The sequence below is a fragment of the Phyllopteryx taeniolatus genome, chromosome 1 (assembly GCF_024500385.1).
Source record: "Phyllopteryx taeniolatus isolate TA_2022b chromosome 1, UOR_Ptae_1.2, whole genome shotgun sequence".
In the NCBI taxonomy this organism is placed as follows: Eukaryota; Metazoa; Chordata; class Actinopteri; order Syngnathiformes; family Syngnathidae; genus Phyllopteryx; species Phyllopteryx taeniolatus.
The window spans coordinates 18,636,888-18,660,852 of NC_084502.1; the positions used below are offsets into that span (position 1 = coordinate 18,636,888).

Genomic DNA, 23,965 nt, shown 5'->3' on the forward strand with positions numbered 1-23,965 from the left:
GGTGCTGCAGTCTCTCTACGCTTCAGTAGGAGCCCATTTTCACTGCAGAACGCTTTTCTCTCCCCCCTTTCCCAGCCCGACCGAGTGCACCACCGCCGGCGCCACCACCACACCAACGCAATCACAACACATCAAAGCAGTGAGCAAGGCAGATACAAAAGTGCATGGAGGACCACATCTAGCCTGCAGGGAGGTGAGAAATGCGTTAGGCACTGGGGCAAAATGGTAGCCCATATGGAAACAATGTGACAATAAAAATATGTTTTTGTACTGGCAACGGGAAGTGGGTTTAAGCTAAAGTACATTCTGCTATTCAACAGATACCAAATACACAATACTAATAAAAGTACATATTGAAACCTCCAAATGAAGTACTTTTTTCCCTGTGCACATAATATATCAATTGCGGCTTAATTTAAGACCTCTTAATTCTTCATCTCCATCATCTGGACTATTCGAGGGTTCATCCTAGAAGTGGAATACATGCAAATTATGATGGCAGTGGAATGACAGTATTATTGTTCTGAGCTCAGTTGCCTTTTGTTTTAATTTTTTGGAAACTGTGTGGAAATGGCCCGTTTCAATTCCAGCATGAGCATAATTAAAGCATTTTAGAGGCAATTGAAGTGTTCATTCCATGTTTTTTCATAGTAGAAAATTTCACAAAGATGACGGCTACTTGTCACGTTGCTACTGTGAGTGCAATGCCGAGATGCCACATTTTGACCTTGTGGTGAGTTATCATCATTGAATCAAAGGGTGATAAAGGTGATGAATACGTAAGTAGCCTATTTGATCGACCATCAAGTAACAAAGAAGAAAATGGCCCCACATAGTACTGCTGGACATCTTCAGAGGCAAAATCACAAGGTATTCTCTGCTCACTTGGCAATGAGCTGATCATCCTAATTAAGCGTAAGCAACTTGCATAATCACTGCTGACTTCAATTGACCGGCCTGTCACACTGCCCATCCAAGAGAATGGAAAGCCTGTGCAAAAACTGAAGGCTGCCAAAAATACAAAAATAATAAATCAAACAAAACATAAGATTTTAGTGCAGATTCAACCCCTTGATTATACTTCAATAAGGTTTGACTTCGATGTGATGCAGAATGTTCTTCCATCCACCCATCCATTTTCTACCACTTATTTCTACCGAGGTCGGGTCGCGGGGGCAGTAGCTTTAGCAGGGACGCCCACACTTCCTTCTCCCCAGCCACTTCATCCAGCTCTTCCGGGGGGATCCCGAGGCGTTCCCAGGCCAGCCGAAAGACGTAGTCTCTCCAACGTGTCCTGGGTCATCCCCGGGGTCTCCTGCCGGTGGGACGTGCTCGGAACACCTCACCATGGAGGTGTCCGGGAGGCATCCGAATCAGATGCCCCAGCCACCTCATCTGGCTCCTCTCAATGTTGAGGAGCAGCGGCTCTACTCTGAGCTCCTCCCGGATGACCGAGCTTCTCACCCTATCTCTAAGGGAGAGCCCGGACACTCTGCGGAGGAAACTCATTACGGCCGCTTGTATCCGGTATCTTGTTCTTTCGGTCAAGACCCATAGCTCGTGACCATATGTGAGTGTAGGAATGTAGATCGACTGGTAACTTGAGAGCTTCGCCTTTCGGCTTAGCTCCTTCTTTACCACAACTTTACAAAGTCTGCATCACTGCAGACGCTGCACCGATCCGCCTGTCGATCTATTGTTCCATTCTTCCCTCACTCGTGAACAAGACCCCAAGATACTTGAACACCTCCACTTGGGGCAGGATCTCATCCCTGACCTGGAGAGGGCACACCACCCTTTTCCGAATGAGGACCATGGTCTCAGATTTGGAGGTGTTGATTCTCATCCCAGCCGCTTCACACTCAGCTGAGACGCCGGATGGTGGGCCAGAATTTCCTTGTAGCCGTCCAGAGGTCTTTTTCCATGGCTTCACCGAACACCTCCCATGCCCGAGTTTTTGCTTCAGCGACCACCAAAGCTGCATTCCGCTTTCAGTTTGACGGCATCCCTCACCATTGATGTCCACCAATGGGTTTGGGGATTGCTGCCACGACAGGCACTGACCACCTTCTGGCCACAGCTCCGGTCGGCCGCCTCAGCAATGGAGTCACGGAGCATGGTCCACTCAAACTCAATGTCCCCTGCCTCCCCCGGAACATGAGCCAAGTTCTGTGGGAGGTGGGATTCTTCTGACAGGGGATTCCGCCAGAGGTTCCCAGCAGACTCTCACAATATGTTTGGGCCTGCCAGGTCGGACGGGCATCTTCCCCCACCAACTCACCACCAGATGGTGATCAGTTGACAGCACCGCCCCTCTCTTCACCCGAGTGTCCAAGACATGCGGCCGCAAGTCCGATGACATGACCACAAAGTCGATCATCGGACTGCGACCTAGGGTGTCCTGGTACCAAGTGCACGTGTGGACACACTTATGCTTGAACATGGTGTTCGTTATGGACAATCCGTGATGAACACAGAAGTCCAATAACAGAAAACCGCTTGGGTTCTGATCGGGGGGCCGTTCCCAATGACGCCCTTCCAGGTCTCACTGTCATTGACCACCTGAAGGCGGAGGGAGGCTACCTTCTCGTCCACCGGGGTGAACCCCAATGTACAGACGACAAGCCGGGGGGCAATAAGTATACCCACACCTGACACAAGCCTGTGATGTTGTAAACCACACCTATTGCAAAATGTGATTGCATCTCTAAAAAAAAGTTTGTTTAGAAATAAAATTAGGAAATAAGAATAAAAACAATCTTAATAAATAAAAAATTATATGGGGGGGGGGGGACAACAACAGGGCGGTACGGTGGACGACTGGTTAGAGCGTCAGCCTCACAGTTCTGAGGACCGGGGTTCCATCCCCGGCCCCGCCTGTGTGGAGTTTGCATGTTCTCCCCGTGCCTGCGTGGGTTTTCTCCGGGCACTCCGGTTTCCTCCCACATCCCAAAAACATGCATGGTAGGTTAATTGAAAACTCTAAATTGCCCCTAGGTGTGAATGTGAGTGCAAATGGTTGTTTGTTTGTTTGTGCCCTGCGATTGGCTGGCAACCAGTTCAGGCTGTACCCCGCCTCCTGCCCAATGATAGCTGGGATAGGCTCCAGCACGCCCGCGACCCTAGTGAGGAGAAGCGGCTCAGAAAATGGATGGATGGATGGATGGATGGAAAAACAACAGTGATCCTCTTTCTCCTCTCACAATGGATTGGCCAAGCCTGTGAGTGACAGCCAGACCATTTGCTACCCACCCACACACCACTCTATTCCTGCGCCAGCATCCCATTCACATTCAGGGCACAGAGTGTGTACTGTATGGAGCAGACACCAGATTAGGTCCCATCACACACCTCATCATTCACTAATGTGCTGACTCATTCGTCTTCCACTTCTCTCTTGCTGATCCTCACATTCGCTCCTTTTTAAATTTCATCCCAACCTTTTCTCTTCTCTTGATGCCCTTCTCTCTCTGCATCCTCCCCCTCGGCTCCGACTGAGCCTGCACCCCTGCATCTGCAATAACTTCCCACAATGGTGACACATTTTTGCGTCAAAAATGTCCTTCTTCATCACGTATTCATTTGTCTGATCCAAGTGAAAGCACCACAAAGACAGAGGTGACCCCAGAGGCCTGCAATCAATGGTTTTGTCTATTCTCCCAATGTGCTTTGATCACTAACTCAGTGAAACTGAATCGCTGGATCTGAGTGATCCACATGTGTCTCAGGCTCAAGCTGACAATGTTGTTTCATACAAGCGATGTGTGGGTCAGAATGAGGGACCTTCTCGGAGTGGCCCATGGCTCATCTCTCCTAGGATAAACCTCCAGGTGACAGCTTTGTCTTTAGCGGGACCAAATTATGTGAGGGGATGGAGATGCACTTAAAGCGGAGGACCATGAGTGGTGACACATCCAGGGCTGGCTGCCAAGGTACACTCACTTATCCAGCCGGGCCTCCCCGCCTACCTCACTCCAGCGACCCAAGGGAGGACCATGCAACATTGTGGGAAATACCATGAATAAGTCCCCATTTTTTTCATATCTGTTGATGGAACTTTATATCTGACTTAATGTTTTTTAGAGCCAACAACATTGGAGGAAAAATAACAATAACTTCCAAATTACTGTTGTAGCAATGATGGTAAGAACAGTTGTACTCATAAGTGTACTGTAAGTGTACTGTAATAAGCAGAGTCTACTTCACAAGTACTTAACAAGTTACCGGTAAGTTAAATGGATGGTTGACATTACTTGGAAATTTTAAGGTAACACATTATCTGAGTTTTCATAAGTAAACTCTACTTATGCGGGTTTACAGTTACAGCCTCATGGGGATGAGTGCAAGGTCAATTTTGATCATGCACATACAGTAGCTTTGCAAATGGGTCCTTTCCCCGGCAAAGGGTAAAAGCACTTTCTTCCAACTTTCAACCAATTTTTCCCATCCCTCCATTTTCAGTACCTTTTATCCTGTTTCCCTTCTCAAGCTTTCTTTTTTGCTCAAATGGGGTTTAGAGTTTTTCCTTGCCCGATTGGGGGGTATAGATAAGGGGATGTTCTCAATCTTTGCCAGCTATGGGCCTGTGAAGCCCTTTGAGACTCTTTTGTGATTAAGGGCTATACAAATAAACTTGACTACTGGTTAACGGGGACCTGGAACCTGACTTCAATGAGGGCAGGGGCAGAAAACCATTCACAGTCTCATTCACACCATCGCTAAGTGGAAACGGAACCTATGCTGGCTACACAGAAGTCAGCCAAATGAACCATGACATTATCAATGATCATATTTTCAAAATTATGGATTTGTATTCCGACCTGATTTTAATGCTCCCAAAGGCCCCATGATCATAATTCACTATTTGTCCTTTTGTCACCTTTACTGTCTTGCTTCAATGAGCCTGACAAGAATGGCTGATCTTGGTTCAGCTGCAGAAAGCTGCAGGTAATCAGCAATGTACATGCTCCTGATAAGCTCCAACCGGCATCAGCCAGACAACAGCAACGTTATGCGCCTCAACAGTTATCGCCACAATCAGCTGCAGCCCTGGACCAAATTAAAATCGACCCCCAACTTAACTCCACACCTTTAAATCTTCCAGATGCCACAGCTTTTGCTGCCAATAGGAGGCCATGGCACTGGCTACCTACCTGTAAATAAATGCGATGTGAACATAAACATGCAAGGACTAAATGTCTGTCAAGGTCATTTTCAAGGTCACCAGACAGTTTGGGATGTGTGAAATGGAAATATGTCCTGAGAGGCCTTACACTCTAAGTCATTGTCCTCCTGGTCACAGCAGAAGGCGAATGTGTGAGCCTGAAAAGAGCCGGAGCCGAAAAGCACACGCTCTCCCCGCTCGTCCGAACATTGACTGCCAGCCCGCAACCCGCTGTTGACTTGGCTGTTCTCCAGGTGAGTTTGTGGCATGCTTTTAGCTCCGCTAATGTTGCTACCTATGTAGGTTAAAGACCCCCTTGTGGTCGACAAACACACCAGCGCCAGGGGAGACGTCTCAAGGTTAAAGCATGATCATGCAGGAAAGGTTGGCGCCAGCAATTGAGACAGAAACAAGAGAGCAATGCATTTCAGCTTTAATTGTTTCTGAGAGAACGGTGAGCGTTACACATCTATTAGCAAATTAATCACCTCGTTCTGTCTGTTGTGCTCAGAAGTCTGCAGAGCCCTCATTCCTTAAATGGGCCAAGGAATCAATCGGACGACCTTGCCCCTTCTAATTATACGCATTCATCAACAATCATAGCCTTGGACTATGATTCAAAGTAATGCTGCATTTTTAGGCACAAGTGACAGTGAGACTCCATCCAGTTGATGCGTAAAGCTCAGTCAGGACTGGTATCTGGGACTGGGCCAATCCGCTGCCCTCGAGATAAAGATGGGAGAGGAGAAGGAACCGAGGCAGCTGACTGCCAAACATAAAATAATGGAACACAGAATAATATTTTACTATATTTCATGGTTGTAGGCCTTTTGGAAATTAGGCTAACAGCTGAAAAATGGTTAGCACTACTGCACAACAAGGTGATGGAAGGTCATGTTCATTATTCATTGCTTGGCTCTGAAATCATAATAAAATGTTTTACCAAGCTGTCAATCAGCCAGCATATGGACAGGGCGTAGTGTGCGCCTACATTCGAAACCACATACACACGCACTACGGTAATACAAAATCTAAACTTCACTTGAGCCCTTGAGTGTCAATTTTGTATGAGAGGTAGCAATTCAGTTACTATTATAATGTATTGCTAATGTACAGTCAAAATGACTGGAGTCACGAGAGGGTGAAAGTGTGCATGTGTCTCTCCTGAGGGAATTTTGGGACATGAACCATTTTAAAGGCCTTGTGTATGTAAACGGGCCAAACTTGAGGCATCTACGCACAACTGTCACAGGGAGAAAGAAACACATTGTGTGAAAAACAATGTACAGTATATAGCTGAACATGGAGAGGATAAAGAGGACTTCCTGTTTGTGTGGATATGCAGGAAAACTGCCGCTGATGTTTTGCACGTGCGAATCGCCTCGCTGTCTTTTCTTTGCTGCCATTGCTCTGTTGCCATGGGAGACACTTATGTAAGCCATGCCTAATCCTGTTAACTGTCACTGCGGGTGCCTAAGAGCAGGGGTGCATTGTCGCACTTCAAAAAATGTCCGTTCTTGGTGATTTAACAGAGGGAGTAATTGTCTTGAGGAGTGCGATAAGGTGATTTTAAGCTTCGATTGGGGGAAACCAGAACAATGGAGTCAAAGTGGCACCTCATTGGCTGGCTCTGGAAGCGCCCACTGTCAATGCAGAAACGTTTTTTGGATTTGTTAATTTTAATTTGCAACATGCTAAGCTAGCCTCAGCATAACCATACATTAAAGCACAAAACCTGAACGTTGCCTAAAGATAAATGCTGTAAATGTGGCACATGCTACTTCAAGGCTGCAGTGAGAGTCGAGCCAGATTTAGGGACGATAAGGGCAGAGCCATGCATGAACAGCCGCGCAGTGTCCTCCCCCCATTCTCTCCACTGCTTCGTGCTCCATTAGCTTTATTACAATGTCTTGGCTGGTAGCAGTTATTGTGCGGGGTTTGATGTCAAGGTCAACATGAGATCCCACACAGAAATGTTAGTCTCTTCCAATATAAACAAGGCAATCATAGTTGTATTGCAGAACACCACATTTTTGTTCAACTCATCATCACAGTGATGCACCTACTAATTGCAGCGCACACAGGAACATAAACGCAGTGGTTGTAAAGGGAGCATCATCATCAGGTTCGCCTCCTGTGCCACATTGCTTCACCGTAAACTGGCACCAGAGGAAAAAGTAAGCATTTCATGGCCCTTAATCGTATAATAGCAGTGTTAGCCATCTGGCACCAAAGTGAGAAGTACAGTGCAGTATGTCAAAACACAAGCTTAACACCCTATGCTTGCCATTTGTTTCCACCTTGCTACCTTTTCTTGAACTATTTGGGCTGTGTTAATGAAAATCTATTAAAACTCCCCAAATGTATGTGTGTTTGGAGGGTGTCAGATTTTTGTTTTTATTTTTTTTACTCAATTCCACCTTCAGAACTTTAACTACATCAACATTGTACTGATTTTGTCAAATTGCGCCCTTCTGCTCTAACTTTGCCACTTTTGGCCAAATGAAAGTAGGGCCCGACCGACCAATCGGTCGGCCGATTTAATTGGCTGATTTTAGCCTCTCTCTAAGTAATAATATTCAGCCAGAGTTTTGCCGATCAAACACAGATAAAGTTTTAATTTCTCATGAAGCAGTAAATGCTGTTAAGTGTCGAATTCACACAGAATGATATCCTTGTGCCGTTTGTCCACTACATGGAGCTCTGACTCCATTCAAGCCAATAAACATCTTTCCTGAGGAATTTACCTGGTTGTCCCAGTGTGACCACCGCCAACATTTACAACAACGGTGAATTATTTTGTTATGTTAGTGGTGCAGAAGTTCCTGGCACACGCGCGCAAACGCAAACAGACATGCACACATCCAAACAGACAGAGGGTCCCCGCCCTTCACTAACTCTGATTGGTTTAGAGACCACGATGGTTTTCATGTGCTTTCAAGTTGCGGATTTTTTTTTTCTTCCTCAAATGACTGGGCACCTGTACGCACCCTCTTTTTTTGCCGCATCATTCAGAAATGAGGGCGCATACGCGACCAAATAGTCTAGCACCACAACGGAGTACTAAGCCATAGCTCTGCGTCCTAAAACACAGATTGCCGGTACTTTATGCATCCCTACTAATTTTTGTGAGTCTCAGACCTGGAACGCACAACAAACGAGATCCCTTTAGACTACATGTCTGTACGTGTAGTTACTGATTCACTGATGGTGTAGTGGTACATTCGCCTGACTTCGGTGCAGGCAGCGTGGGTTCAGTTCCAACTCCGTGTTGTTATGAATGTGAGTGCGAATGGTTGTCCGTGTCTATATGTGCCCTGCGACTGACTGGCAACCAGTTCAGGAAGTAGTCTGCCTTTCACCAGAAGTCAGCTGGGATAGGCTCCAGCACCCCACGACCCTGAACAGGATAAGCAGTATTGAGAATTGATTGATGGATGGAGGTCTATGTATCATATAGATTGCAATTTTGTGTTGTGATGATGAGTGGTATTATAAGACAATTCACATGCCTGCGGTTTTAATGCTATAGCAGCCTCCATGCTTGTTTCCAGTTAAGGTCAAAGGGTATACAGGTACGCTACAGCGAAACTTGCCGTTGGTGTCTGCCTAACATCTGTTTCAGTGTAATACTTTGCTCCTCTGCCTGGGCTGCATGGCAAAATTTGGATTGGAGCTCATTAAAAGACAAACAGAACCAGCGGCAGTCAGCAGCCATTTTTCTGCCAGCTCAGCATGAAAGGCGGCGGGGCAGCGAAGCCAAGATGGAAGCTATAATGTGAAAGCGTGCAGCCGACACGCACGGTTAACATCATCACTTCACTCCTGCAGATGACACTGAGGCGGATGCATCACACTTTTGACTTCACTGTCAACACAATGCAAAAAAATGCGATATGTCTGGGGAAACATGTAATGAATGAGGTTTTCTATTAAAGGTGATTGTAGACCTTTTCTCCAAAATGTCACAAATAATTCTGGTTAGCAAAAACTCAAGCATTGTCATAGTAAACAAACCATTACATGTCATTTGACAAAGATAGACCGAGATGATGATTCAAGCCATCTTCCCTGCCTCATAGATTGAATGTGTGACGTGTCAGTCGAAAAGAAGATGTTACGTTCGGTAAATTGCTTCCAAGGAAGGAACGGTGGCTATAATTTATCTTACAACAGATATGAGGATTCAAAAATATACGTGGTGGAAATTTAGGAGCTGGCTAATTAATTTACTTTTCTGTTGCTCGGATTAATGACATAGGCGTGCTCTTTTGACGGCAAAATGGATAGCACGCTGTTGTCTACGAGTGAGGCTAGCCATTAGGTTTTGCTAGTTTCCTTTAAAACAACCCAACCAAACATTTTCTATATTCCTGTGAAAAAATGTGTTTCAAAAACCTAATGATGGAGGTTTGGTTCCCATTCTGTCCCTTTTGAATTGGCTATTCCGCTACCAGGCAGTCTTGCAATTGTCTCCGTACAACTACGTATTTATGGCATGCATTCGATTTATCTTCTCCCGCCACAGGTTCTGCTGGATTTTTTTTTTTTGATTTTATTTTTTTAGAAAATTGAAAAGAAAACAAACATTTTTGGTTAATAACTGGTACTGCAAACCCAAACACAACAAGTTCTTAAAAATCTTTTTCAATTTGGGTCAGCGGTAGTCACTTGCATTCTGCCACCCTAAAATACCCTGCAGGCGCCTCTTGTCTACAAACATTATGAAAAGGTTTATACTTTCATCATCAACAGTGTAAGCAGGTATCCAGGCAGAAAATGCATTATGGTTCCATTCAGAGACAAAATGACAGTCTTCATTAGCTACTTAGCTCATCTTTAGGAGTATTATGGAATTTGAAAGATTTCAAGTGCAAACAGATTGACCAAACCCAGCTTGTTGCCTCCTGGTGCAGCTGCAGTGTGGACGACAGTCACTCAGCAACAAGCTGCTGGGATGCTGCACAACGTGATTCGCCGAGTCACCAACGCAAGAACTGTGCTGGTGCCTGCTGATGGATCAGAGCATTGCAGCTGCCAGAATGTGTTTCAAGCGTTTGTAGCTTATTTAATTAAGAGACATTTTATGTTCTCATTTATCTTCCAAAGAGGAAACCACTCAGGTTTCTGCAGTGAATGCAGAGATAAATACTTTTTAAAGAGGGCGGGAACTGAGCAGTCACTCACAGAGACATACAGTAGGACTAATTGACATGCACAGTGTGAGTCATATTCTGAATTACAGTAATGTAGAATATCTTGCAATGTAATCAGAATGGTGCATTTTCTGTGCATTATTAGTTAAGTAAATACTTATGACACAGATGTTACACATTTTTGCCACTATATCAACTGTGTAGTTTTGGTCATAAGTAGCCTATTGAGCCAATTGGGAATTTATGACATGGCAGTCTAAATCCATGGTCATATACAGTATGCTGAATCTGACCTGGCGAGTTACTTCACAATTGTTTCTTCAATAATATGCATGGCATGATGTTTGATTTTATACATTTGTGGTAATGGCACTGAATAAATGTCGAGTCCATTCAGTCTAACTAATCCAGCCCAACCTGCTTCCTGCTGTGAAGCCTGACAGGTATACAGTCCAACTCTCACCGCCTCTGTGAAGAGTGACCTGAGCAGAGGGTAAATGGTGAGACTCCCCCAGGTGTTGTTGGGGGCAGCTGGATGAGTTCAGTCAAGTCCCATGATGCTGAGAGATTAATGAAGCCACACTGACACTGAGTCCTACAGGGAACACACACAGACTGCATATTACACAGCGTACGTCATACTGTTAGAGCACACTATAGTCATAGTTGACAAAGGGGACATGTCCTTCCCACTTTCCACAGCTGTATAGTGTGGGAACTACTGTGTTAGCGTTTGATTCAAAACATGTCAGAAAATAGGTAAACATTTCGATCGGTTTTACTGATGTCCATGAATGGCATTTTGATTGAAACACAAAGATCATTCATTTGCTTTCATGATGGACTAAGTACATCATTTGAGAGGCTGAAATCAGAGGATGTTGACTTTTTAAAATAATAATAATAATGCTTCATATGTTTTTCCACCTCATTTCCATTTTGTGTGCAATGCTTGCTTGCAAGAATAATGTTTCACTGGGTTTTTGTGTTTAGCATCACCACTGGGCATTTATGTGGCTATTTATGCTATATTGGCATGACATTGTGAATCAACCAGCAATGTTTGACAGTTTGGTTATTTAGTTGTTTAGCCAGTACGGAGAGGAGTAGTTAAATGCGAGATGATAATTTGATCCTCAAAGTCAGTTTACTCCTAAAGTGTCTCTCCCTCCACTTGTGAAATGATGGCTACACTAATGCCTCAAACTGCCAGTGTCCTTTAACGCAGCAAGCACTATTCTGCATTAGTCCAAGATTAAATTCGAACCTGTTTTACGCACGTATCAACAATACTTTTGCAAGTGCAAATGTGTGATACAGTAGAGCTGCACCTGCGCCCAGGAGAGGACGTTGAATGAAAACGTGCGCTCACTTACTGAAGACAATGCAACACTGCCTCTCTGTGGAGGGAAGCACGTCGAGCAATTGATGGAACAAGTAGCACTTTAAAGGAGGCTCCGCTGGATGAAAGAGGTGGCAAGTGTAACATCCGTGGGCTTTGGCAGTGAACAATTCCAGGCACACAACAGTTAAATCATATCTTTTAGAGACATATCAGAAGCTTGAGTGGAATTCTAATTTTCAATGATTGCGTTTCAAATATTTTGAAGTGACAATGGCACGGTTTGCTTCATCCTGCTGACAAAGGTTTTTAGAGAGACACTACATTTAGCATACGGTTAGTATGTATGTCTCAAAATCTATTTTTGTCAGCATGTCTGTGTATATATATATATATATATATATACACACACACACAAGAAGTCTTACATCACATCCATCATAACCACCACCATCATCATTGTGATCATCAACAACAAATAACCACCAAACTAACCCACTGATGCATGAATTATGAAAGCCTTGGTCAAGATTTTTTTTCTCAAGTGTTTTTAATTCTTCTCAGGACGTGAAGAAATTATTATTTTTTTTAATAAATAAGATTTTTAGTTGCACCAGAGGGTTAAAATCTCACATCAGTACAAGGAAAAAATTTAATAAAAATGCCACATATCTTTATGATTGCAATGGCTGGTTGCTTTTTGTTTGGCCAATTGTACAAAACTACTTTGCACTTGTCTTGGTTAACCATTAGATTTGCCGTTTTATCAATTATATAAAAACATACAGTATAAATTGAAGAAAACAGTATACCTCCACCAAGAATCAACAGCTGACAGCAACAAAACAAAACAGAATAAAAAATAAAAAAAATGTGTTGCCTCGCAAAACTTTGTGCTCCCAGCACCTCTATAGCATCTCCTTTTTTGGCAGCTGGCCTGTTCGCTGCCACAGATCCTGGTTGCTGATGATTTCTTGTCAGCATACAGATTCGTCTCAAACAGGTGCTGATGAAGGCCTAAATTATTTTTTATAAGTGGTGACGGTTGTTCTACAAGGCTCTGCTCCATATAGCAAAACAGGCTTCAAGGAATTAAATTTTTTGCACCACCAAGGAGTTTAAGATCCGGATTTTGGTGTATATGGCCAGCTCTGAAAATCCCCAGACATTTTTAAACTCTGGAAGGCCACTTTTTCCTTATTGATCCAAAGCTTAACATTTACATTACCAAAGTTTTACTATTTAAGCACATCTGTTAACAAATAGGCGGCATGGTGGGCGACTGGTTAGAGCGTCTGCTTCACAGTTCTGAGGACCGGAGTTCAATCCCCGGCCCCGCCTGTGTGGAGTTTGCATGTTCTCCCCGTGCCTGCGTGGGTTTTCTCCGGGCACTCCGGTTTCCTCCCACATCCCCAAAACATGCATGGTAGGTTAATTGAAGACTCTAAATTGCCCGTAGGTGTGAATGTGAGTGCGAATGGTTGTTTGTTTCTATGTGCCCTGCGATTGGCACGCAACCAGTTCAGGGTGTACCCCGCCTCCTGCCTGATGATAGCTGGGATAGGCTCCAGCACGCCCGCGACCCTTGTGAGGATAAGCGGCTCAGAAAATGGATGGATGGATGGATGTTCACAAACATTTAAAAGGAAATAATGTTTGTACTGCACTACACAATTATTTTTGTGACAAAATTCAATAACTACAGTACTCCTATTTATTTTAGTTGAATAGCATCGGTTACATTTCAGCCAAAATACAGTGCCTTGAAAGAGCATTCATAACCTTGTAACTTTTTTACATTTTGGCACCTTACAGCCGCACACTTAAACGGATTTGAGATTTTATGTGATCGACCAACACAAAGTAGTACAAAGTGGAACGGAAACGAAGCACATTTTTAAAAAATGTAAGCAAATAAAAAAATCTGAAAAATGTGTTCATTTGTAGTCAGCTCCCCTGCATCAATACTTCTTAAAGCCACATTTTGCTGTGTCTTTTGAGGTATTTCTTTACCAGCTTTGCACTAAACAGAAATTTTTGTCCATTTTTCCTTGTAAAATATCCCAAGCTCAGCCAGATGGGAGGGAGAGCATCTGTACAGCGATTTAAGTCTCGCCACAGATGCTCAATAGGATTTAGGTCTGAACTTTAACTGGGCCAATTTAACACATGAATATTCTTTGATCTTAATGATTCCGTTGTAGCTCTGGCTTTATGTTTAGCATGCCTTACTGGAAGATTTAACTCCTTCCCAGTCTCAAGTCTTCTGCTGCCTCCAACAGGTTTTCTTCCAGGATTGCCCTGTATGATCCATCCATCTTCCCATGTTTTGAAAAATAATAAGAAAGGAATCTTTGTGAGTGTTTTATTACTAAGTGTTTTTTACATAATACAGTGGGTATGGAATATATTCAGACACCCTTAAAATGTTCCTTTTTTTTATATTGCAGCCATTTGCTAAAATCATTTAACTTCATTTTTTTTCCACATTAATGTACACACAGTACCCCATATTGACAGAAAAAAACGGAATTGTTGAAATTTTTGCAGATTAAAAAAGAAAAACTGAAATATCACACAGCCGTAAGTATTCAGACCCTTAGCGCAGTATTTAGTAGAAGCACCCTTTTGAGCTAATACAGCCATGAGTCTTTTTGGGAATGATGCAACAAGTTTTTCACCCCTGGATTTGGGGATCATCTGCCATTCCTCCTTGCAGATCCTCTACAGTTCTGTCAGGTTGGACGGTAAATGTTGGTGGGCAGCCATTTTCAATTATTTTCAGAGATGTTGAATTGGGTTTAAGTCAGGGCTCTGGCTGGGGCGTTCAAAAACAGTCACGGAGTTGTTCTGAAGCCACTCCTCCTGTATTTTAGCTGTGTGCTAAGAGTCATTGTCTTGTTTGAAGGTGAACCTTCGGCCCAGTCTGAGGTTCTGAGCACTCTGGAGAAGGTTTTCGTCCAGGATATCCCTGTACTTGGCCGCCTTCATCTTTTCTTCGATTGCAACCAGTCGTCCTTTCCCTGGAGTTGAAAAACACCCCCACAGCATGATGCTGCTACCACCATGCTGCACTGTTGAGACCGTATTGGACAGGTGATGAGCTGTGCCTGGTTTTCTCCACACTTGCCAAATAGAATTAAGGCGAACAATTTCTATCTTGGTCTCATCAGACCAGAGAATCTTATTTCTCACCATCTTGGAGTCCTTCAGGTGTTTTTTAGCAAACTCCATGCGGGCTTTCATGTGTCTTGCACTGAGGAGAGGCTTCTGTCGGGCCACTATGCCATAAAGCCCCGACTGGTGGAGGGCTGCAGTGATGGTTGACTTTCTAGAACTTTCTCCCATCTCCCGTCTGCATCTCTGGAGCTCAGCCACAGTGATCTTTGGGTTCTTCTTTACCTCTCTCACAAAGGCTCTTCTCCCCCAATTGCTCAGTTTGGCCGGATGGCCAGCTCTAGGAAGGGTTCTGATCGTCCCAAACGTCTTCCATTTCAGGATTATGGATGCCACTGTGCTCTTAGGAACCTTAAGTGCAGCAGAAATGTATTTGTAACCTTGGCCAGATCTGTGCCTTGCCACAATTCTGTCTCTGAGCTCTTCAGGCAGATCCTTTGACCTCATGATTCTCATTTGCTCTGACATGCACTGTGAGCTCTAAGGTCTTATATAGACAGGTGTGTGGCTTCCCTAATCAAGTCCAGTCAGTATAATCAAACACAGCTGGACTCCAATGAAGGTGTAGAACAATTTTAAGGATGATCATAAGAAATGGACAGCACCCAAGTTAAATATGAGTGTCACAGCAAACAGTCTGAATACTTATGGCTGTGTGATATTTCTATTTTTCTTTTTTAATAAATCAGCAAAAGTTTCAACAATTACTTTTTTCTGTCAATATGGGTTGCTGTGTGTACATTAATGAGGGAAAAAATGAACTTAAATGATTTTAATAAATGGCTGCAATATAACAAGGAGTGAAAAATTTAAGGGGGTCTTAAAAGTTTCCGTACCCACTGTATGTACACATACAGACAAAGTGATATGAGGTGAGAGGGAGAGACAGCTGGAGCTCCTAATGCTCCTTATAATCCACCACACTCTCTCTGAAGCCAAACCGCGAAAAACACATTAAAAGGAAGTTTCTTCAGTCAGATCGAATAAATTCCCATGAGAGAAAGTTCACACACATCCAGCAGCATCCTTATCGATATCGACTTACTGTTCTACAGGATAACTGGCTAAGCAAGGTGGACACACTGGACTGAGTTATGGAACAACAACAGAATACACAAAGAATACATTCAACCTTATAAAGGTTAATATAACTAATTTTGTCAATTCACCCATCAACGCTGACCAGCTTCCTAGCCCCTGCTGACGAAAAGCATCCCCACTGCATGATGCCACCACCGTGTTTCACACTAGATGGTGTGTACAGGGTGATGAGCTGTGTTAGTTTTCTGCCATACATACTGTAACGCTTTGCATTTAGGCCAAAAAATGTAACTTTGGTCTCATCTGACCAACAACTTCCACATTTGTGGCATCCCCAACATGGCAAATGGAACTTGTTACGCCTTTCTTTCAACTTTCTTCTGCCAACTCTTACGTAAAGGCCAGAGTTCTGGAGTGTACGTCTTATAGTTGTCCAGTGGACAGATACTCCCACTTGAGCTGTGGATTTCTGCAGCTTCTCCAGAGTGAACATGGGCCTCTTGTCTGCTTCTCTGATCAGTGCTCCCCTCACTTGTGCAGTCTGTTTAGGTGGACGGCCATGCGTTGGTAAATTTGCAGTTGTGCCATCATTTTGGGATTATGGATTCAACGGTGCTCCTTGAGACGTTCAAATCTTGGGATGTTTTTTATAACCTAACCCTGCTTTAAACATCTTCACAATTTTATCCCTGATGCCTCTGTTCCTTGGTCTTCATGATGCCTGTTGTTCACTCGTTTTCTCTAACCACTGAGGTTTTTACAGAACAGGTGTATTTATACTGAGAGTAAATTACACACAGGTGGACTCCATTTACTCATACTAATTATGACTTCTGGAGGCAACTGATTGCATTGGATTGTATTTAGCGGGCGCCAAATACAAATGCATGCCACACTTTTCACGTCAATATTCGCTTAACTGTTGAAAACAAAGCGGCACGGTGGACGACTGGTTAGAGCGTCAGCCTCACAGTTCTGAGGAACCGGGTTCAATCCCCGGCCCCGCCTGTGTGGAGTTTGCATGTTCTCCCCGTGGCTGCGTGGGTTTTCTCCGGGCACTCCGGTTTCCTCCCACATCCCAAAAACATGCATTAATTGGAGTCTCTAAATTGCCCGTAGGTGTGACTGTGAGTACGAATGGTTGTTTGTTTGTATGTGCCCTGCGATTGGCTGGCAACCAGTTCAGGGTGTACCCCGCCTCCTGCCCGATGACAGCTGGGATAGGCTCCAGCACGCCCGCGACCGTAGTGAGGAGAAGTGGCTCAGAAAATGGATGGATGGATGGATGTTGAAAACAATATAGCATTTTTGTTCCACTTCACAATTATCTGCAACTTTGTACTGGTCTATCACATAAAATTTCAACAAAATACATTAAAGTGTGTGATTCTGAGGTCAAAAAATGTGAAAATATCAAGGAGTATGAATACTTCAAGGCACTGTAGCCTACACAGTAAGCAAAGCAAAGTCTTGTTTTGTGTCCAGCCGCAGAACACCACCACAGGATCGCATATAACAGTTTTTGTAGACACTTTGTAATGTCACTCTGCAAGGAATTTCCGTGAGTCATAATTTAAAATTAATACCGCCAGTTTAAACATCTAGGATCGTACCCCATCAATGCTTTGCTACCTTGTGGGTTTCAAATTAGGACAGTACTGCCTTTGTGTTCTTGACAGCACCCAAGTTCTCTGCACTGACAGACCTCCGTAAAGAGGTTTTACTCAGGTCCTTGTACCGGTCCTCACACAGCCTGGAGATCGCCTGAAGAGAAGAATGCAAGCAGGTAAATACCCAAGCAACCAGAACACGGACGTGGCGAGGTGCTTTCGACTATTCACCTCCAGCTTTTGGGCCCGCTTGTTGCTGAGTGGCTCCATAGAGAAGCCAAAGTTGTTGTCATCATTGGCAAGGGACCGCAGGTCAAAGTAGTATTTGGCGTAGACACTGGCTGGGACGTTGATGTTGAACTGGAGCAATTCAAGAAAGTGTCGTTCCATCTCATTCCTGAAAACGCAAACAGAATCGTGAGAGATTGTGTCGGAGCAGTTGGTCAGATTTCCTTAAAAAAAAAAATAATAATTATGAGATGGTTGTGTGAAACAATAATTAAAAGGTTGAAGTTGCAAGAAGAGCGGTAAAAAGTACTGATTTGACTTTTCACCTCGGGTAACTTGATAAAGAATACCTCAAAGTTTGAAGATTTCCATGACTACAATAGTGCATAGCCGAATTGCCAGAAGTCTCAATCAATGACATTTTGACAGTACTTCCTCAGATTACAAGCAACACTTACATGTCCTCCACAGTGATGTCTTTGAGGATCTGGCAGTAGTCGACGTTCCATACTGCCTGGTCGTCCCAGACTTTCGAGGCTAGCAGGATGGCACCTAAAACGATGCGCTTCCAGTTGGAAGGACAGATGTCCATCTCTGCATAGGTGAGCAGCCGCTCCAAGTACACCTGTGAGAGAATCATCCTTTACCTCCTCCAGAGCTAAAGATTTCCTTAGGCGGGACACATCCATGCCGAAAGAAATCAGTTCATTTTTAGTGAAATCAAAACCTTAGATTTAGGTATATTTTCTTAACCTCGGAAAACTGTCATTGAAAAAACTATTTTTAAAGATGGTGACCCTCCACTCTCCTCACACTACAGACCCATTAGTATTCTACCTGGTAAATGGAGTGCACTTATAAAGTGCTTTAATTACAGCATCACGGTGCCAAAAGCGCTTTACAGATGCTCACACATTCACGTACACATTCATACATCAATGGGCGGCTGCTGCTATGGCCCACTGGGAGCAATTCAGGGTTCAGTGTCTTGGCCAACAACACATCGACAGCGGACAGTCAGTCAGGTTTAAAACCGCCAGCCCTTCGGTCACTGGACGGCCTGCTTTACCAACTGATCCAAAGCCTCCTGACTTACCCAAAGACACCATTAACCACACAAATCCTGCTAAACTAAGAGTAAATGGAGTAAACTACCAAAATGCAATTTCTCCACAGAATTTATTAATATCATTAAGTCTTCTCTCAAGTAGTAAAGATTAATCACGTTCACTCCCATAAATGTATGGACTGGTGTTCCACAGGGTATTATACTTGGTCCTGTTCTGTAAAAATTCATCTACAGATAACTTGGAATTGAGACGATGAGTGTCTGAATTGTCTTGCTCCATATCTAAAGTGCCTTCAGATAACTAACTGTTGTGAAATGAGGCTAGACAAAATTGACTTGACTTGCCTTAATCAGGGTAATCATATGCAGTGTCATGAACTCACCAGTGTCACAATGGCGCACTCGGCAGTAAGCTGTGCAGAGCTGAACAGCATGCGTATGAAGCGGTAGATAAGCTTGTGCTCAGGGTTCACAGCCGAGTAGTTGTCTGCAACTTTCTCGTGCTAGGGAGACAGCAATGGCATTTGTCAGTCATGAGCCAAAAAAGAGGGGCCAGTGAAAGTTGGAATGACTTTTAACTCACCGAAAGTGGGTGTTTCTTCTCATCAAATATGTCCAGTGAGCGACTGGAATCTCTGCAGTGGGAGAGAATGTGGAATTAATGTTGCACTGTGTGTGGTATTTTGTTTTTCTTATAGCCACAAAATCTAATAGTGTGCGATTTTATGATGTTAAATGAATAATTTGGACTAGAATTTACACCGATTTTATCAGGCTGATCGCTATCAGCCGATATTTAGCATTTTATGCTGATCGGCTTTAATGTCATAATTTGCCGATCCGCTCATTGACGTCATTGATCGGCTCCGCGAAAGACATTTACTCCGTGTCGCCATCATGCACAGAATATTTGAATCAAAAAGCTAGTTTATTTTTAGCCTTGTCGCGTCTTTTGACGTAGTATTGGAAATAGCTGACGGCCAATAAAGTTATTAAATTTTTTTTTTTTAAAAACATGTCGGCGGTGTGAAACAGACATGTCTGAGACAGCCAACACGTAATGCCCGGATCAAACTAGAAGACAAATTTGCTCGTTCACAATTGCACTGTCAGACTACTGCAATAAAATCTTGCATTCAGATACCACCGCATCCCGTTTTTTACGATCATTAGGCTTTATCTTGTCAACTCAAATGCGACTGGATACACTCGTTACCAATGGCGACGACAACAAGAGTGGAGCGCGCCGACTGTATTATATGGACAAAATGGGGAAAAACGTGTGTTGGTGGTCACCGGTGCTCAGGACAGGAGAGGACGTTCGTTTAAGGCTTGCTTGAGGTATGGTCACGTATTTTTAATACGATACGGCTCGCAAGCAGCTAACAAAAATGTTATGCAGCCTAGCAGGCTCGTGGTAGCACGAACGGTCGGACGTAAACATGCTGCCGTTCTGTCGAATCATGCTCTAAAGTTTAGGTGTGGCTGAAGTAATTTAATTAAAAATAAAGCAATTTAATTACAGTAAGTTAGCACCCATTATTTCTGTCATGTAATGTTGGTTTGGCGTGACTGATTAGAATGCACAATCTGACTAGAGCAGTGATTTCCAACCTTTATGGAGCCAAGAACATATTTTACAATTGAAAAATCTCGTAGAACACCAACAAACAAAAATGTCACAAAAAGTGGATACATTAATTACTGTATGTACTTCCTGCCATCTAATAGAAGAGCATTTATTTGTTCTGTCTGTCACTATGCCTCACTGGCATAAATAGAGGAACAAAGATACATTATTGATTGTAAATATAATTTTTTGAGCAATTAAGTACACAAGTATATACAGTAAATGAACAGGTCATTTAAATAGACACATTCCTCCATCTTGTGATCGGATCAGTGATCGGTTATCGTTTTTTTACTTTTTTTTTTTTTTTTTTTTAAACTTGCTGATCGGCCCCAAAAATCCTGATCGTGTAAAGCCTAATTTGGACATTTATTCAGACCTCAAAAGAATTTAGCCTCTACTTCCTCTTTGGCAGAAATAAACTTGTTACTGCACAGAAGTGGACGTCTTCGGAAATGTATTGGTTGATTCATAACTCAAACACCTGCTGTGAATTTTTTTTATTAGGCTCCTTGTTAGAGAACAGCACGTGCAAAAAGTAATGAAACACTGAGTAGTTGGCCTTGTGCATTCAAAGGTTTAGAAAAGGTCAAATTAAGCTTGCTTGTTAAGGTTATAGTGCATTTTAAGTTTATCCTGAAATCGCACCTGAAACTTTTTATAAGTAGTGTGAGTTCCTTGAAATTGCTATATCCAAGATATCTTAATTGATACTCTCATTAAGCAAACAAGCAAAGTACTCTTACCTGTTCTTTATGTGATAGTATATGGCCAAGGCCACACTGAAAAGGAAAAAGAAGGACTTCAGCTTTGGATGTACATGTAGTCGAAACAGATCGAAGGAGAAGGTCTTAAAGTATTAAAAGGTATTTCTATAAAGAAGACCCTTATTATAATTTGACATTCATTCACACTACATGCTGTCCCTTCATGTTGAGAGGCCTTTTATTCTGATGAATCAAAAGTTTGCATTTACTCAAAATTGCAACTAGATTGTATAATTTGATTCATTTATTTATTCGTATTTTTATAAACCAGGTCTACCTGCAGTATAACTGGTGGCTACTGAAAAGGGAGTCTAAAATTTTTAGGAAGTATCATGCAGAAGTCCGCTGTTCAACTTTCAATCCTGGCCTGATTCGTACCTGCCAGAGTGCAAAGCAAAGTGATGTACCATTTGATGGTGTTCTTGAGGTTGGGCTGGCTGACTGTACTGTCATCTAGGAAGATTGTAGAGCAGGAGCTGTACTTCCTTGACAGGAGGCAAGGGGACACCTGGTGAAAATGGCAATGTTTAGATTAAGTGTAAACAACCTGTTGTTGTCACCAAATTGAGTGGATCTTTCCTAGACCGTCAACCAATCTGACTTAGGGTCACAAGAGGGCTGGGGCCTCACAGTAATACCTACATTTGAAGCCTTCAATTGATCTGACATACAGTTTTTGGGGAAAGGGGATGAAGCAAGGGTACCCGTAGAGAAAATGCCAACTCCAAACAGAAACACCCGCCGTGCCAATGCCGAGTAGAACCGGCAAGCCTTTTTGGTGTGAGCATTATGGCTAGTTACTCATCTTTCTGCTATCCCTCAATTGCAACCCTACTGATTAAAAGGGACTTTGGCGGGTAAGTTTTCTCAGGCTAGCAAAGTTAACACATCTGCATCTGTTTCACTTTTTATGTCTCATACAGTCAATGGTAGGTGCTTAGTTTTTAGCTTGTTGTTGGAAAGCATCAAATGTTGAATAGTTGAAGCACTTGTCACAAAAACATATACAGTATACACACAAATAAATACACATACATACATACATACATATTCTAAAGATATTTACCATGGAAAACAAAAACAAATATTTTTGCTTCCATGTTCCTCTCTCGTTTATTTGACAGGTATGCTTAAATTTAAACCCTAACCTGCCAAGACACTATAGATGCGAGTTAGGCTGTGGCTACAATTGGACATATTTACATGTCAATGTTCATTAATATGCACAGCTCGATGTTTTATAATACAGTATTCGTCTAAGGTTGATGTTAAAATTTCATATTTTAATCAGCAATAAGTGAATGACAAAATTACAATTATAAGGAAAACTTACATGGTTTATGTAGTTGCTTTTCCGTTTCTCTCTCACTAAATTGAAAGATGAAAAACAGAACAATTAGGTGACTTACAGGTAAATAAAGAGCACAAATGCTGACAGAGAAGGCCTGACCATCCGTCTGAGACTTATTGAGGAAGAGGGTGCTGGCTCTGGGGTGGTCCGATGGGTTGGCCTCTTGAGCAAGCTCTGCAACGGAGGAAAGGTATTTTCAATACTCAAATCAGCTCAATGTTGCTGTTTTGGACAACGGACAGTGCTCTTCTCTCACCATCTGGGAGCTCTCTGTCACTGATGTGTTGCAGGTAGGTCCCAGTGTCCTCACTCACATCCTCTGCACTGAAAGGACATTCCTCCAACTCCAGATCTCTCCTGTGGTTTTTGGGACTCTCTCTCGCAGAGATGCAACAGGACACCGAGCCACCCATATCTTATTTTCCCATGCAACTGGCAAGGAATCTTAGCTGCAGGGTGGCTGCAACCTTGCAAGTTTTCAGTGTGACATACTGTACATAGCATCTGAGTCTATTTCTTGATTCACAAGACTTCAACTATTATCCTTTAAGTCAAGGTCCGTTTAAGTATGTAAGACACATGTACAGTTGGCGTGTAAGGCTCCTCGACGAAAGGTGGCTTAGCTTTGCAGAAGGAGGTTGTACAGTGTTTGACAAATATGAAAACAAACCAGACATGTCTTGAACAGCTGACATGTTCAGAGAGTGTGCGTAGCAATTTCAGCACTGCTGCATTATAGGATCGTTTCAAACATGGGTGTAAAAGGTTTAAAAGTGTCAAACATGTCCAGTCATCTTACTTAGAAGAGACAAAAACCACAAAGTCACGGCTCTCTCCTGACCCGTGGGTAGCTGTGCGGCTAGCTTTCGCATCCCATTCCAATCCTCGACTTCACTTTATATTTACCGGAGCTGAAAACTGTGCCCCAATTAAAAGCCAGCGTAGAGGGTCGAAACATAGATAAAAACAACCAATGACGTTTAAGTGAGGCTGGAGACAGAAGTACTCTAGTGGAATTTTGAAACGATATCCCATGTTAGCTCTCATTTTTACGCATAGCGGAAGACAGCTGTCGTCCACCGGAGTTTCCAAAGCGACGTCATATCCGTGAAATTACTTTCAGGCTAACCAGCTGTCACGATTTGTGAAAATACAAATGATGATGATGATGATGATGATGATGATGATGATGATGATGATGAAAAATATAATGAGCTAGTCTAATGTATTTGGTGTTTTAATTCATGTTTACTCATGGTTTATTATATGACAGGAAGAGATTAACATAACCGACAATCGCCCCCCCCCAAAAAAATTCAAGATAATTTAGATTATATTTTTTTGTCAAGGCATGGAGTATGGACTAAGCAAGATGTTCGTCGATTTCAATGCATGCATATTTTAATACACATTTACAGTCGAGGTTAATA

The 23,965-nt window shown here is 43.0% G+C and overlaps 1 protein-coding gene across 3 annotated transcripts; it reads right to left on the bottom strand.

The window, feature by feature from the left end:
- Positions 1–5,227: 5,227 nt before the first annotated feature.
- LOC133480042 (cyclin-Y-like protein 1) lies at positions 5,228–23,740 on the bottom strand. 3 transcript variants are annotated; one of them, XM_061777700.1, is made up of 10 exons: positions 22,792–23,740; positions 22,594–22,709; positions 21,592–21,692; positions 21,164–21,199; positions 19,371–19,422; positions 19,171–19,290; positions 18,177–18,343; positions 17,722–17,887; positions 17,513–17,644; positions 5,228–10,915 (listed from the first exon to the last, which is right to left on the bottom strand). In XM_061777700.1, the coding sequence occupies exons 1-9, from the start codon at positions 22,946–22,948 to the stop codon at positions 17,528–17,530; spliced, it is 1,032 nt and encodes a 343-aa protein (XP_061633684.1). In that variant the 5' UTR covers positions 22,949–23,740; the 3' UTR covers positions 5,228–10,915; positions 17,513–17,527. The 3 variants fall into 3 exon arrangements, with proteins under 3 accessions (XP_061633684.1, XP_061633691.1, XP_061633678.1); XM_061777707.1 differs by lacking the exon at positions 5,228–10,915 and adding an exon at positions 22,518–22,552 and having other exon boundaries at positions 13,354–17,644; positions 22,635–22,709; positions 22,792–23,707; XM_061777694.1 differs by lacking the exon at positions 5,228–10,915 and having other exon boundaries at positions 13,354–17,644; positions 22,792–23,737.
- Positions 23,741–23,965: the final 225 nt, after the last annotated feature.